The sequence below is a fragment of the Sus scrofa genome, chromosome 10 (genome assembly GCF_000003025.6).
Source record: "Sus scrofa isolate TJ Tabasco breed Duroc chromosome 10, Sscrofa11.1, whole genome shotgun sequence".
NCBI lineage: Eukaryota > Metazoa > Chordata > Mammalia > Artiodactyla > Suidae > Sus > Sus scrofa.
Window position 1 is genome coordinate 68,959,754 of NC_010452.4, and position 16,616 is coordinate 68,976,369.

Genomic DNA, 16,616 nt, shown 5'->3' on the forward strand with positions numbered 1-16,616 from the left:
CAGTAATATGTTTTATTACTTTAAAATGCTATCCTCATAAAAAATGCGAGAGTGTTCATGATTTAAACATGACTTTTGGGCTTAGCGAGTTAAAGTGATTGGTAATGGTTGAAATTAATCCAAGATTTTTGCTGACGTCATGATGGCGGGCATCTAGAAAAAGATGTAGCGTCTTGCCCTGGGATCATGAAACCCTAAAGGTTGATTGTCCTTTGAAATGTGATTGTCAACATTATGGATTGATTCTCGCCCGAGTGCAAATTCTGTTTAATTCCAGCATTTTCACGTATGCAGGTTTGTAGAAGCTCTGCCCTTGAGCAGTTCTGTACGTTCAGGGGGGAAGAGGACACTGGGCTGCTGTGTTCTGACACAAGCTCAGTCCAGTCTGCAGGCTGTCCTGCGAGTTTCTGGGTGTTGGGAAAGGCCTGAATCTAACCCACATCCTCCAGGCAGAAGGACTCGGCAGTGTTCGCTGCTGGGACAAGTGTCCAGCCCTGCCCGTCTGCAGGTGCAGGCCCAGTGCAAGCCCAGCGCAGGCCTGGCCTCCGCTCTCCGGGCCTTGACTCACTTCTGGTGTTGTGCAAGCACTGAGGCTCCCGTGCCAGGACCCTGAGCTTGTGTGTTGAGGCTGCTGTTTGTAGCTTTGTGTGACTTTGTGTGGTTTCTTTCTTTTCTCGGCACTTAAGAAAGTGAACATAAAGATGGACCAGCTGTGCGGGCCTGCCTTAGCTGATGGCCTGGGCTTTCCTGCTGTCTGGTGTGTAAGAGGAAGCAGCTCTGCGCTGTCTGAGTGGACGGAGAATCCGTGTGCCAGCCTGCTGACCCTGGGTGTGAGAGGCTTCAGAGTGCACGTGGGCCGATGGCTAGACGTGGTCTCCCCGCTCTCCTTCCCTCGGCCTCTGCAGAGCTGCTGTGACGGCGCCGTCCTCACGGCACCTGCAAGGGCCCCTCCTGGTCCTGAGGAAGGAAGGCCGGTGGGGAGACTGTAGGCCCTGGCATTGCTAGATCTTAATTTCGGTGCCTTACCAACAAAGTGAACAGAAGCAGTTGTGTGCTTTCCCAGAAGCTGGCCCTGAAGCTGCAGCAGTGCCAAGGATGTGCTGACCCGCATTGCTGGGTGCTGAGGGTGGCCGTATGTGGCGTGGTCCCTTTGGTGTTTTTTGTGCTGTTCTGCATGGGGTCGGCAGCTCTGCTCGGCGCTGTAACAAATTTAAAAAAAACTAAAGTTTGAATTAATTAGTTTTTTTCCAACTTGTTACAGCAGCGAATGGAGCTGCCGTGGTCCGGTGTAGACTGCAGCACAGTGAAGGAGCCCCGAGAAGAATGCTGCAGGCTGGCAACATCGGGGTGTGTGACATCCGAGACGCCGCGGTCAGAGGGCGGGCAGCCAGCACCGCAGGAAACCGGCCACTGTTTTACTTTCGTTTCGGTGAGCGCTCTTAACCGAGGGAGAGAGACCCCGTGGCAGGGACACATGTGGAACGGACAGTCCACCGAATGCCGTCCAAAACAGGCTTGTAGGGCTTTGCCGTGGGGGAGCCTAGGCTGAGCCCCGTCCTCCGTCTGAGCTCTTTGACTGGTGGAGGCCGTGCTTCCCGGGGAACAGAGCTCATCTAGACCGTTACTGCCTCATCGAGTCCGGGCCCAGTTCTGAGTGTTTGCTGTTGAAATGTAATACTCTGTTTTTACAACAGTATTTTCACAGTTGGAGCACCGCTTATACAAACTTAAGAAAGACGAATGCATGACAAATTATACAGTTCTTCTTAAAATGGTTGATCTTGCACTAACCTTTGTCTCACAACCAGAGACCTAGGTGAGATCTACCTCGGGGAGTGGGAGCTGTTGCCGCATCAGATTCTTGTCTCCAAAGGGCGGTTTTGGAGTTGTGAAATAGAAAAAATCGTACCAGTTGATCATTGGGTGTATTCTTAGAGGTAATGATTCCATTCAGAGGTCAAAATTCGTGAGCAGTATTTCGAATATAAGAAGCTCTGGAAATGAGTTCAGCATACCTTTTAGGACAGTGAGACAGTAACCATCTCGAAGCTTCAGGATCTTACTGCAGTGAGAGGCACTGCTTCGAATCACGTCCAGAGAATAGGTAAGCTTTCGTGTTGCAGTTGGTCCCCAGGGTCTCAGCTGCCCACCGCAGCTGCCCACCGCAGCTCTGCTTTCTCCTCCAGGCCAGCTTGCTGACAGACGCGATGCATGTCCTTGTGGGGAAGAATGGAGGGCTGACGGGCGGGTGGCCGGGTTGGGCATTAGCTGTGGGGACCCCGTCCCAGTTTCTGGACGCCTCAAACACCCATTGGCCCTTGAGACAGGGAGTACTGCCCCGTGGCGCCCCCAGGCTGCACCATGCCCACTGGGAGCGGGAAGGCAGGGTCACCTCTGACCCCGGGGTCGGGAGGCCAGGTGCCCAGGGAGCTCTGCAGTTCTCACCGCGGATCCTTGTTTCTGAGCGCCGCCTCTGCGCGAATGACCACTCGGCCTGTGAAACCGTCTCCAGGAAGCGTAGGGAGAGCCCGTGGCTCTAAATCAGACGGTTCTTTTTGGCCAGCTCAGTCCTGGACGTGATTCTTGGCTGAGGCCGTTCGTGAGAACATCCCGTTTTCCTCTGCAGTCGCCCTTACCCCGCAGACCCTCTCCTAAAAGGGTTTGTGTCTTGATGAACTTGACTTCTTTTTTTTTTTTTTTTGCATTATTTTTATACGAAATATTAAGACTTCTCTAGAAAGTATTCTGAAAGTATTTCAGAGATCACGTTGGGCTATGTTTGGGACTCACGATTATGAATTAGGGTGGCCTCACAGCGTTCAGCAGCACCTGAGCACTGAACCCGAGCTGCCGAGCGCTGGGGAAGCCGGCTCCCTAGTTTCCTTTCTTTCTGCGCAGGAGCGAGTGACTGGGGCACCTGGTCTTCAGGGAGCGCAGTGCTGAACGCTCACCTAAGTCTGAACGAGGTGTGGTGGGCCAGAGCTGGAAAGAAAAGCCATGTGCTTCATAAAGGAAGGGGTCAGACTATGCTGACGATCATTTTCAAGGGAAAAGTGTTATTCAGGAGCGCTTCCTCGCTTGGGGCCCGTCCTCTCACGGTTGTTTAGGTATACTTTCACTAATCTCCAAACCTGATGCAGTTTGTAAAAGTAGCAGATAGGGTCCACTCTCTCCCACTCTCATCAGAAATATCTTAACAACATGGTGTCAGACTCTGCGAGGGAGTCTTCAGTGCTTTTGTGACAAGGCCGTGGTGAGGTAGGGGAGTCAAACGCCCACATCACCGTAAACAGTGAAGCTTTCCTTGACCAAACATAGTCCCTCTTTCTTATGGTGTATGTATCGGCTAGATGTTACTTGTCTACGTGGCTGGCATCCAAAGTTTCCGAATGGTGAGTGATTTATGCACATCATCTTCTCCAAGGCCAGCTCGGCTTTCCTCCGGTGGCAGGTGGCTTGTGCTCCCTTACAAGGGCTTACTGAGATGGCATCATTGTGAAAGCCCTGGTGAATTTGGCCCTGGTGACCAGAGGGCAGGCCTGTCTGCTCCATCCTGCTCTCTGGGACTGGGTGTGGGGCCCGTGATCAGTCCCCGCAGAGAAGGAGCCCCTCTCTGTTGGGGTGAGTCTCTTGTCCACATCTGTTGGAGACGGCGGATTACCCTGGAAGCCCAGGCTCCGAGGGCTTCACGTGGCAGCCCGGCCTCTCTTCAGCCCCTCCAGCCCTCATGAGTGTTCACACTGTGCACGTGCTTGTGCCTGTGCCTGCACACCTTTTAAAGCTCAGTGCAAGTGTCACTTGTACGGGGATCCCGTCCCTGACCCCTGGGGTTAGGACAGGCGCTCCTGTCCTGATCTTGCAGGGCCCTCCTTCTGAAATACTGACTCCGTTGTAGAGGCATGGTGGTTGTGGAATGTTTGAGGACTCTGCCCACACCCTGGCCCGCAGCTGGAGCCCCGGTCTCCTTTCCACGGAGAGTGGGCCTCCGCGGCGTACCTGAAGGACGGAACAGGACCCGGGCCTGCCTGCCCAGCCCAGCGGCTAGAGCACAGGCCCCGCAGATGCCGATGGCGCACAGCCGAGCAGACCTCTGGCTGCCCTGGGCGTCTCCGCCCTGTGATCCCAGTTTTATTTTACTCCCTGATTGGGGGCGATGGCGACAGCAGCGCTTGGGCGCTGATCGGTGTTTCCGCAGCTTGAAGGCCCAAGGGTAACGTGATTTGGGCCGCAGCACATTCCACTCGGTGGGGTTTTGGGTTATTACTAATGTTAGAGTTCAGCTGGACAATCCCAGTGTTTATTGCTGTAGGTGAAGACACACTCTTCTGATGGAGTGTTGTTCCTGGGACTGGCCTGTAGGGAGAAGCTGTACCTGAAACGCAGGGATGTGGGGAAGCTGGCAGAGGAGAGTCTGTGAATTTTGCACTTTGGTCTCATGTAGGGTGAATTTTCTTACTTCAGGACACAAACCTGAGTCACATGCCAGTGTGTTTTATTTTTTGAGAAAATGAAGCTTGCTCGCACGGCTGTGGTTGATCAGTTCTGATCCTTTGCGTTAACAACTACCGTGCTTGTCTGGGGCCAGCTGCACAGTTTTGCCTCTATTTTCATCCTGCCGCAGAGTTTCACTCTCCCAAAGTGCAGCCTTATGTTCCCTCGGGACAGAAATGTGTTGCCCATCCTGACCTGTGTACTTCCTCAGCTAAGGCGCCATGCCACGCCGTGCCCTCCTTTCATCGGGGGTAGCTGCAGGTTAAATAGTGCCGGAAGAGGCGTGTTTAAAGGGGCATGGGGGCTGTGACGTAGCGTGAATTCTCTCCGGCCTGAGTTGCTGCAGGAAATGAACTTTCATCAGCTAAGGGTCACTTACCTGTATCCTGGGTGATCCCTGGGCATGCTCTTGATGCACAGTTTTCTACTCTCAGTTGTCTAAGAGGTGTTCTTATTTTATCACACAGAGCTGATTTGATTGAAGGGTTTCTTGTTCCTTCTGGTGCCATTGAACCCATCAGATTTCTTCCTCCAGACACCAGTGGTTAATGGGAACAGCTGAGCCGTTCCTGCAGAAGGCAGAGCCAGGCATGGGACCTGTGAATTGTCCACCTGGACAGTGAAAGTGGCGTCTACTTTGGACCTGGCTCATATGGGTTTTTGTGGAAAATCTATAAGGAAAATGCATCAGTGTGAGGCCCTGATCCTGACCACATACTCTCATTGTCTCTGAACCTCTCTTGCCTGCTAAACAAAGCTGGGTGTTGGGGTGTGGGAGTGAGACACGAACACGTGACGGTGTGCCGGGCACTCGAGGAAGCCTGAGCCCCAAGCCATAGACCTTTCTAGACACGAGGCCCTGAGCAGACTCAGACATGAGCAGGGAAGTGGTTAGTGCATTTAGACTGATTTATGGCAAGGCTTTAGCTGCTGGAGGGTGAGGTAGAGGCAAGAGCGGGAGGAATGTGAGAGTCAGGCCAGTGGGGTCAGTAGCTGTGCCGGGGCTGCTCTGTGCTGCAGGTGTACTGTTTATTTACTGGCCAAGTCCTTGCTCACACTTATTTTAGAAAGAAGGCCTGCTGTGTGAAGGAGAGTGTAATTAGGTACTAGAAGAGAATGGGATGATTGAAAAATTTTGTACAACCTGGAAATACGAAAAAAGCCCTTGGCAGTTTTACCAATCACGTAAGCATGTTTTTACTTATATGAGGGCCTTTGGCGCGTGGCGAGGTCTTGGACGCCGAGATCCGCAGAATGCTGTGTGCAGGGGACAGGCAGAGGGACCTGAGTTACAGTGAGGGTCCTGGGAGTCAAGGTCACTCGCGTGTTGCTGTGTCCGTGTCTGCACCCGGCATACGTGGCGACGGAGGTTCAGAGGTTGACTGATTTGCCTCGTTCCACAATTAGAAAAAATAAGACCAGAATTTGGGCCAAGACCTTTGTTTTAAATCTTAGGTACAGTTTTACTCAGGTTATCTGTTATATATCCTTCATGATTTCTTTTAAAATATGTTAAGAGTGAAGGTTTTCAGTGTATTTCTCTTGCCGTCTGAATTTAGAAATACTGGCTTTTTCTAGCACGTGTGACGCCGCGCATCTCCCATGTCAGCGTCGCGGATGTCTGGGCCTGCCGTGCGCCGTGGGGTCAGAGTGATGCGCCAGCCCCGGGGCCTCATGCTTAGGTTAATCGGAGGGGCGTTGTGATTTCTAGGGCTTCGTTTACCATAGCATTAATGAAATGACTGCCTTAATTTAATAATCTGAAGATTGATGGATTGATTAGGTGCCAGAACTGTATTGCTAGGAATTTTTTGGGGGGAGCCTTCCTCAGACATGTGTTGGAAGTAACTGAAGTTCTAATAAACACGGCTTATTTCTTTGCTGTCTCTCCCTTGGGCTTAAACAAAGTTTTCGTATCTGGAGGGGAAAGTGTTTGGAGGAGTAAGAGCTGGTAGGACAGGGTGAACACTGGGGAAGCCTGACTGCTTCTGTCTGAACCTGGAGGCACGAGTGGGGGTGTCTGCAGAGGAAGGGGTGTGGTGGACAGCGGCTGATGCTCCCGGGCGGGGGAGGGGGGGAGTGCATTTGCAGCTGTGTTCCATGGGCTACAGGGTGCGGAGACATGGCCAGTCAGAGACTGGAATTCCGGGGCTGTGGTGGTCCTGGTGGCAGAGAGGGCGCCCGGAGCAGCAGGTGGCATCTGATTGTGAAGGGGCCTGGGCACGGCTGAGCACGAAGCCTGGTGGCTTTTCTTAGCTTGAGGGTAAAGCGGAGGGTGAGGGCGTGGCGAGGTGCGGTGCCCCGTGCAGAAGTGTGGCATTCCGGGAAGCTATGCGCTCAGCCGCAGGGCGAGCTGTGTTTTCCTCTCTCCTTTGCTGTCCTTTTGTTTCCTCTTTTCCTCTTGTGCGCCTCTGGTCTCCTTCCTCCCAGAAGGATTTTTGCTTACGGTCCTGTTGCCTTTCCAGAGGAAGCACTGAGGCTGTCGTCTGTAAACTGACCTGTGGCAGCCCTTCACACAGGCCTTGAAAGTTTCACTCGCTGCTTCAGCAGTGCTTCCTGCACCCTCCTATGAGCCCAGGGCCGCGCTCCGCGGGAGGGAGACTGGCCGTCAGCCATGGCCTTATCTGGGCTCTTGCCTGTGTCACAGCTTGTGCCACATGGTCCAGCAGCTCCAGCTGCTCTGAGTCTGTTCCACCAGTGGTCTGAGATGGTAGCCGTTTCCCTCTCTCCTTACCTGGTTGCTGTTGAAAGTAGTTTTGTGCTGGCATCACAAAAATACCCCTTCCCAGGTTCAGACCTTGGTCCATGTGACACGGAATCCTTGCACCGGGAGTGCAGCACTGAGTGTGGCAGGTGGCCTCGCCTCCAGGGCCTGGCCTCTGCTTGGACTCTAAGTGGCCTCCAGGAGGGGTGCCCATCACAAGTGGAGGAGCACTAAGTGGCTCAGATGGCCCGAGTTCAAACCCAGTTCTGGACCAGCGTTTTCTCTCAATGAAATGGCAGAAACCTGTCTCACATGGTTATGCTAATAAATGAATGAAGGAAAGTGCTGGTACCAGTGTTGTAACGCGTTGGCTGTTCTTATCAGTCCTGCCTGAAGATGGGAAACTGAGGCCCAGGGTCACAGACGGCAATGGCAGCCAGTAGGGGCTCCAGCTCTAGCGCGTGGCAGTGTCCCCAGTGCATTTCTCAATCCCCGTGGGGTGTGAAGCTCGTGGTGCTTAATGGATGTTTGTGGAGAAGAGTCTGGTCTTGGTCTCGGTCGTGTTTCAGCCCGAGGAGAATTCGTGCTTATCCCCCTTGCTCTTTGTGTTTCGGACAGGAACGCGCCTTCCTTGGGAGCCTCGCCTTCCCCGTGACTGCTCTTAACCCGGCCCACCCACTCTGTCACGTGTGCTCTGGGTTTCTGGAGAGCTGCTTTTCAGTCGTGCTGCAAGGGAGGCCTCAGCTGTGCTGAGTATTGCGTGGTCGTTTTGTGTTCATGTGACGACTCGCGATGAGCCTTCCCAGGAAGGCGCCCCTTCCAGCAGCAGCAGGTGCCCAGCTCCTCTTACGATGGGTGGAGCGTGTGCAGGACCTTATTTTGGTTCCCACCCCGGGTTCTCCTGTGGTACCAGGTCATTCACGTTTGAGGTTGCATATTTGACAGATGGATTTTGCTTGCCAGAACATACCTTTAAGGCACCTAAAACTCCATTCACAGTGAGGTCAGATAAAAACTAGTGGTTGAAATATGCACGCTTGTATTTTAGTCTCTTCTAATGTCCTGTTGCTGTAATCTGTTTCTCCTTTTGCTAAATTTACTTATTTCTTTTTAAGATTTTTTAAAACTTGGGTTGTATATTCTATTTTTCAGTCCGTGAGAGTAAATGTTCGTGATGTTTGAATGCAAACGCTTTCTGAAGGCAGATGTGTAGGGTCTGTAACAAGTGAGCGTGAGCCTGCACCTCCACAGAGCTGCCTGTGTATGCATATGCTGAATGCCAGTACTTCCAGAGGAAGTAGGTGGCCACCTGGGGACCTGGAAGGGGGTTAAGTCGACCTCAACTCCAGGTAGCACATTTGAAAGCTGGGTAACACAACGAGACTGAAAGCTAAACGTGCGGGTGTGTATCGTGCATTCTTCATGCTTGGCAGCTCGAAGGTGTGCATTCACCTCACAAATAAAAGGTGTAAGTCCCCCAGGGCAGGAAAGCGGGACGAAGGGCGGTGTGTGTTTACACTGTGTCAGGTAGGTGGCTGGAGGCACCTCATTAACCAAAGGGAGGAAGACAGCAGATGAAGGTGCTGACGAAACCACAAGGGAGCGGGGAGGGCCTGGCATCTAGGAAGTAGGTGCGTCACATCCTCTTCCCTCCCCAGGAGGTTTGCTCCCTGGAGAAATGGAACAAAGAGCCTCCAGAGTCAGGGACACCAGGCAGTGCTGCACCCAGAGGCACTAAGTCAGAGCAGAGCTGCTGGAGAGTGAGAGCAGCTCCAGTGACCAACAGAAGACCAGAGGTCTCTTATCTGGGCAGATGGAAGAGCTCAGATAAAAGACCTACTGGCAATAGATCTGGTGATGCCCCAGCCACAGGAAGAAGCGCTTGCTTGCGGCTTCTTCAGTGGGAATAAAGAAAAAGTTATCAAAGTCGACAGAAAAAAAAGATTTGACGTTAAGTTTATAGCATTGGAATAAAATTTAATAATGTAACTTCTCATCAATAATTGACATGAACGGCAATGAATAAAAATAATTCTTAAATGTATTTATACAGATAAATTTTTAAAATGCTTGATTTACAAATAATTTTACTTAAAATTCTAAGGTCCAGTTTATAAACATGAATGTAAATACCAAGTAACTACTGTTTTCATGACAAGGCTTAAAAGTCCTCTTTGATTTCATAAACTCTGTCATTTGTTTGATAAAAATACAAAGCCATTTTTTCAAAGATCATTTGTAAGCAGTCCTGGAAGAGCCTTGGAGCTGGGAGGAGTTCATGACAAGAACCATTAGCTAACAGTGTAAACGTGCCTGCCGGGTGAAGGACTCCTGGAACCTCACGCAGGGCAGCTGTAGGTGTCTCCTGCCAGTTCTAGCATCGAGCCCCTGGTGTGTGGAGCCCACAAGCCTTTCAAGAGGGAGGGCAGGGTGGCCAGCATAAGAGGCTGCAAAGCCTCAGGGATGAAGAGCTGGCTCTTGTGGAGTCACCATGGGAAACCCATGGGCTAGACTGTTTGGTTGAAATTGCTACCTCTGGTTTGCTTTCTGTCAAGCATTACTGCCCCCCCCCCTTTTTTTTGTCTTTTTGCCATTTCTTGGGCCACTCCCACAGCATATGGAGGTTCCCAGGCTAGGGGTCGAATCGGAGCTGTAGCCACCGGCCTGCGCCAGAGCCCCAGCAACACAGAATCCGAGCCATGCCTGCAACCTACACCACAGCTCATGGCAACGCTGGATCCTTAACCCACTGAGCAAGGCCAGGGATCAGACCTGCAACCTCATGGTTCCTAGTTGTATTCATTAACCACTGAGCCATGACGGGAACTCCTGTCCCTTTTCTGAATATGCAACAATTAATGTGTAATGTTCAGTGCTCAGAATAACTTTATTTCTCAGCTGTCATTATGAAGTTTTCCTGCACTACCCAGTTCTGTCTAGTTCTACCTAGTTTTCTCTGGCTGCTCCAGTTCTGGGTAGGTACCGTGATTGCCAGAGTTTGGTCACCTTTTGGCACTGTTACGGAGTCCTTTTTATCTGATCATGTTAGCAGTTTTGGAAATTCTTCAAAGCCGTATTGAAATACAGTTTGTTCCATTATTTAGCATCATGTAGAGGAAGATCCCAGAGAGTTTGAAGTTTTGAATGAGCAAAGGGGAAAGTTTATGCCCAATCCTGGGTGCCTGGATTAGGTTGTGAAACGATCCTGAAAGATTATTTTACCGTTACTGTGAATCTGATGGTGAATGTGATCTTAAAAACTGTTGCTTGTGGCTCACTCTGCCTCCCTCACATGACGTAACACAGTTTGTGGCATGCAGGAGCTCGGGCGGGTGTTGGTAAGGGCATGGTGGCCACTCGGGGGCTCCAGCTTGGCTGTGGGGAGCAGAACGTCAGGGCTGATTCTTCACACAGGAGAATAACTGCAGGTGCCTGTAAACCTCACCTCGCTTTGCTCTTTCCCTTAACCCAGGGGTGGATCAAGCTTTGCCTCCAGAGCGCCGGGCTCCCGTTACTCCCTCCTCTTCCTCTCGCTATCACCGTCGGAGGTCCTCAGGGTCACGAGATGAGCGCTATCGGTCAGGTAAGGCTCCGGAGGGGGGAGCGGGTCACGGTCCTCTGGTCTGTGAGGCGGCTGACGGTGGGCGTCTGTCTGCAGATGCCGTGCGGGTACAGGGCCGTGAGTTTGGAAGGCCTTGGTTGGTCACGTGATCCACAGATGCCGTTTAACTCAGACACAAATAAACCGTCTAGGGTACGCGTTAAATATCAATAAATAGTAATGCTTTTTGTGTTGTTTAAGATAGTATTGTCCATTATTGGAATTTCACAATAATTTTCAAAATAATCTCTTATAAGCCAAATTTTGTTCTTTTTTTTTTTAAGGTGTCATTGTTTTTTTTTTTTTTTTTTTTTTTTTTTTTTTGTCTTTTTGCTATTTCTTGGGCCGCTCCCGCGGCATATGGAGATTCCCAGGCTAGGGGTCCAATCGGAGCTGTAGCCACCGGCCTACGCCAGAGCCACAGCAACTCGGGATCCGAGCCGCGTCTGCAACCTACACCACAGCTCACGGCAACGCCGGATCGTTAACCCACTGAGCAAGGGCAGGGACCGAACCCGCAACCTCATGGTTCCTAGTCGGATTCGTTAACCACTGCGCCACGACAAGAACTCTTTTTTTTTTTTTTTAGGTGTTATTGTTTATTTTGGTTTTACTTTTCATAATCTTGGGTGCTGGTATTTTTTTCTTCCTCTTTTAACTCAGTCTGTTTGTCAAATACAGTTTTCCAGGAAGAAGTAACATGTGTATGTTCTCTGTTATTTCCTTTGCGTTTCATGCTGTCTTGGTAATTCTGCTTTGTTGTAGTCATCACCTGGGCTTGGCCGGCTTAAATTTCTTTCATTAATTTAGCGTCAGAACACTTGTATTGTGATTAATATTTTACTTCTTGAGAGATTTTTTTGGTCCAACATCTAGGTTAAAGTTGCTTTAATCTATTATGTAGTTGCTATTTCCCTAACTATAATTTTTTAAAGAAAATCATCAGTGTTGCTGATGGGACACCAGTTCAGGACACGTGTGGATGGGGACAGTCCAAATTAAAACATTTATATATCACTTTATGTTGTGCAAAGCGCTCACAAAGACATCACCTTAGTTTTTATAACAGAAAGGTGAAGTATTTCTGACTTTGGTGTTGCAGAAGGGGAAGCTGAGGCAACAAGAGGTTAAAAAAAAAGCTCAGCCAGTTCACGCCAGGGTTGGGTCGTCAACCCTGTGAGCCTCTCAGTACCGTGTCCCATGCGTCTTTCCATTAGTAGGGCTTACAGGAGAAATCATCACTGTTTCTGCTAAGGAGCTATGGGCCTGACTTCCTGGCCCTGCTCTCCTTTCCAGAAGACAAGAAGGGGTATGACATATTTTATGGCATTGGGAACCTTTATCGGAAGAAGCAAGAAGAATGGACTTGAGGAACTGGGAAGAAGCCCGGTGCAGCCTCGCTGCTGCCCCTTCTGCCTTCTTGGGCCTCTCAGGAGGCCTGCTGCCTGGGACACTCTGTGGGGCTAGAAAGAAGGCAGGAGGGAGTTTATTCTCCAGTCCACCCTCTGTTTTTTTCACAGGTACTTAACTCCTAGCTCATACCAGAGCCCATCTTACTCATTCTGGTGTTTCAAAGGCCTTTTCAGACAGTTAGGAGGGTCGCACACACACACGTGTGTCAGCACCTTGCTCTGGAATGCTTGCACTTGCTGCCTTGTCTTGATTGTGTTGTGCTGGTATTTTATGTATCACACACATGTAGTTACTCAGACAGGTAGACATGCACAGTCACACCTTGGAGACATGCGTGTGGACACTCAGCGAGACCCCTCTTTACTGTCATCTGCATCTTCAGTTCTCAGAGAAACTAGTCAAGTTCTTCTTTCTGCTTTGTCAATGGCAAGATTGGCGTTCAGAGAGGTACGTGATTGTTAATGCTATTTAACACTTCAAGACAAGGGGCAAATCTGGCTTCGGCCCCGTGATGTGACGTCTTACCACAGAGGCTCTCTCTTGTGTCCATTTTAACCTCTGACTTGCCCTGTTAGTTTTTTTATTTAGATGGGGTTAAATCATGGGGGAGTATATTTCCTTCATTATTTGTCCTCCTGCTGATGGGAGTGGGGGATAATGTCTGCTCTGTTTACAAGGCCTCCAGGCGGGCATACTGTCCTAGCCAGACCCTCCTAGTTCAGCAAACCTAGGGCAGGTGGTGGGGGTGTCCCTGTTTTCATTTTCAAGTGGAAGTCTGGAGCGGTTAGCCCAGGACAGCAGAGGCGGTGACTCTGGGCCTCAGGTGCCTCTCCGCTTACCCATGCACGCAACCTCACCTCTTTGCGGGCGCAGGAGACGCGGAGGGGGTGGTGGCTGAAGAGGAGAGTGGCGGGCGGCTTCAGGGGTTGACTGTCCCTAGTCATGGGAACAGGGCCAGCACCGCCCTCTGAAAAGGCACCTAGACCTGCCGTGTCCAGCCCATCGCAGGCCCTGCTTGAGGATCTGCTCGTTTCTCGGGAGCGCCGTCACAAGGAAGCTGTGAGCAGACACTGCGGCTGATGCTAGTGCTTCCCAGTGAGAACAGCAGTCTCGGAGACTTTGAGCGCGCCCGGCCGTCCTCCCCAGGCCGGGGCAGGCTGCAGAGAACTCTCCAGGCAGCCTCGTCCTGCTTCCGCCACTTCTTTCCGGTTGCCTCTCACCCGGCTGTCCTCAGCACAGCAGCGCACTGAGGTCTGAACGCCTTCTGCTCACGGGTTCCAGCCGCCGCCCTGCTCTCAGAGTAAGAGTCGCGTCTCCGTGGTGACCCCCCGCATGGCGGCCTGGCCTCCTGTTCCTGCACAGGCTCGTCTTTCACGCCATTGCTCCTCTGCAAGCACACCGGCTTCCTGTGCCTGTGCGCAGAAGGCCCCAGACCTCGGCAGGGCCTTCACTCTGACTGTTCCTCCCGTCCAGAATGTTCTTCCCTTCAATATATACTGCGCTTGTTTCCTCACCTTCACTAGGTCTTTGCTCAAGTTGCTGTTTCTGCGAGGCGTTCTTTGACCCCCCCACCCCGCCCCGGTTAAAAATGGTAAAACACCCTGTCATCTCATACACAATCCCACTCTTCCCATCCCGGTTCATTTGTCTCCATTGCAGCTTTACCTTGGCATGCTGCCAGTCTCTCTAGCCTTCATCTGTCCATCTGCCTGTCTGTGAGTCAGCTTTCTACCACATCTGTCAGTAATCAGTCACCTGCCTACCTAATATCCATCATCTGTCTATTTAGTTAGCTAGATATTTATCATCTACCCAGTCTACCAATCATCTGTTAGCTGTCTGTCATCTACCAGTTGTCTGTGTACACCACCTGCCTACCCACCCCGTGCACATCCATCTGTCAGTCACCTGTCTGTGTACACCACCTACCTAGGTGCAGATCTGTCTTCCAGTCACCTACCTATCTGTGTACACCACCTGCCTACCCACCACGTGCACATCCATCTACTAGTCATCTCTACCTACCCCGAGAATGTAAGGTCCACGAGAACAGAGGTCTTTGTTTTGTTCATCCGTATGCCAAGCACCTAAAATATTGCCTAGTTAATGGTTTTTGAAGGAAAAAAGGAGAAGGGGGGAACAGAGCCTGTTTGGGGAAGAGCATGAAATTGGGTAGGCGGGGCCAGACTTGAAGGGCTTTGAATACTGTGCTCAGGTATTTGGACTTTCTCCTGAAGAGGGTATGGCACCCCCTGAAGACTGTAGGCAAGGTCATGATTGGAGCAGGTTTGGGGTTTGAGGATGGTGCGTTGTCGGGTGTGGGTTAGAAGTGGAGGATTTGAAGAGACCCTCGGTGCCTGAGATACGTGTTGAGGAGATGAGTCAGTGCCCGTGAGAATTGAGGTGTGTTGAGAAGATCACAGCCTGAGGGTGTGAAGGGTGAGTTAAGGCAGAGAGGGTGAGGGGGTTGGGGTGACTCCTGCCGTCTAGGTTTACAGCCGTCTACACGGCTTAACTCTGGGTCTGCCTGTCCAGAGTTAAGGTTTGCGTTCATAGGTTAATGCTGACGGAATTTGCCTTCACTGTTCACTTCCTGTGTATAGAACACAGGAAAAATTGTGTAGCTCTTCCTCGAAGGTGTCATGTAAGTTGGGAGAAATATCATTCCATATATACTGTTTAATTTTTTAAAATTTACACCCCTCTCAATTTTGAGTAAGTAATGATGACTTAATCTGCATGAGGAGCACACGTTTCCCGAGGCTCTCTTTCCACATGCGTGTGACAGTTCAGCCGGGTTCTCCAGGGACCCCTGCCCTCCTCCAGCTCGGCGTCCACCCTGAAGGCAAGCAGAGGAGGCCTTTGCCTCCTTCTGGGCTCGTGTGTCGTCTCGCTCCCCACTCTTCTGTCTGCCGTTTCCGGCTTCTAAAGTCATCTAGTGGCTTCAGTTTGGACTGCCATACCGCACGTTACTTTCACTTAGAGTTTATGCCCATATGTCTTTCTTTAAATGTGGTATGAAATCTCAAAAGCTTATTTTGGCCTATTGCCATTGTACATGTTCCAGAATTTTCTGGTTTTCCCTTGAACCAACATGGAAGATTTAAGATATTGAAGAGAAAAGGTTCTGTGGCTCTCAGGAGAGTCTGCTTTTTGACCTTCTTTGACCACTTAACTTGCAGTAGAGTTACTTTGGTTGCTTCAGTGACCGAATTTTATCAGCCAAGATAGTAGTTCCATTATCTTTTAAATCATTTGCCTAATTAACAGTCAATCTAATCAACCATACAGCCTCAATTTTAATCTCCCCTGGCTGTGTGTGTTCGTTCATTTCCAAACCCATGGCCTTACGTTGTAATCAACTCCTACTGGAATTCTCTAGGATGGTATGCACCTCTCTTCTTTTTAAATAATTTTCTCTGGAAACTTAAATTTGATTTTCAAAGTGAATGAATGAATGGATAGGCATTTACTGGGTACCTGGAAAATGTCAAACTCTGTGCTAGGTGCTTCATTGTTGCTTTTACTTGGTAAAGTCTCATTTGAGCATTAAAAGGTTCTAGCTGTTTTTAACGTCTTTTTCTGTCAACCATACAGACCTCAGGAAAAAAACCTTGAGACCCGTTTCTGTTTCAACCAAGACTGACTATGACAAGGAAGACTATTAAAACTAAAATGCAACATATGATTTTCTAATATGTCTTAAATGATCGTTTTGTCTATTTTTGAGCTTAGTTACCGTTTGAAAAAGTCATGTCTCATAGTCTGTATGCACACAGGGACGAGAGCAGCCGCTCCTCGGTGCTCAGGGGGCCTGGCCTGCCTTGTGCTCGTCTCAGGCGGAATGTTGTGGACCTGTCTTCCTCTACGATGACAAGCTCAGGGTCCAGGGACCTGTGGGGGTTCAGGACCCTTTCAGAAATGGCACTCTCAGAAAGACACGAAGACCTCACTGGCCTTTTTCATTCTTTTATGAACATACAGTGGATTTTTCCAGAGTCTGCCTGACCCGTGCTGTTGTTATTCTGACAGCCAGTAGAATCGGTGGATTGTGAAGTCTTGTGTTTTGAAACGTTTTTCAGTTTTCCTTATAATGCAGTGAATATCAAAGTATTGGACCCATAAGGAAACTTTTAAAGGCTTTCAGAAGTTTTTGAGTTTAAATTGTTCCTTGGGTCAAAGAGTTTGAGAACCATTGCTATGAGACTTGTAAAAATGTAATTTTTTTAAATAAAAAAATTGAGAGAGAGTGTGTACTAGAAACGTCTAAACCCATCTCCGAGGCTCATTTTATGCTGATGACAGTTTGAAGTCTGACTCATAGCCACCATCAGTTTCTGAGAATAAGGACTTGTGTGCTGATAGTCACTCATTCAACACATATGCAAATGGTTTTGGGTAGTGAGC

At 50.1% G+C, this 16,616-nt stretch overlaps 1 protein-coding gene across 7 annotated transcripts in view; it reads left to right on the plus strand.

Moving 5' to 3' along the window:
- The window catches only part of DIP2C (disco interacting protein 2 homolog C), a 371,728-nt gene that overhangs the window by 189,605 nt on the left and 165,507 nt on the right, over window positions 1-16,616 (plus strand). For 5 of the 7 annotated variants that reach the window (XM_021065074.1, XM_021065077.1, XM_021065081.1 and 2 more), the window contains 2 exons: window positions 1,262-1,429; window positions 10,668-10,778. In XM_021065074.1, coding sequence (XP_020920733.1) covers window positions 1,262-1,429; window positions 10,668-10,778 — 279 coding nt within the window. The remainder of the gene's footprint in view (window positions 1-1,261; window positions 1,430-10,667; window positions 10,779-16,616) is intronic. The other 2 variants (XM_021065075.1, XM_021065079.1) reach the window with 1 other exon arrangement.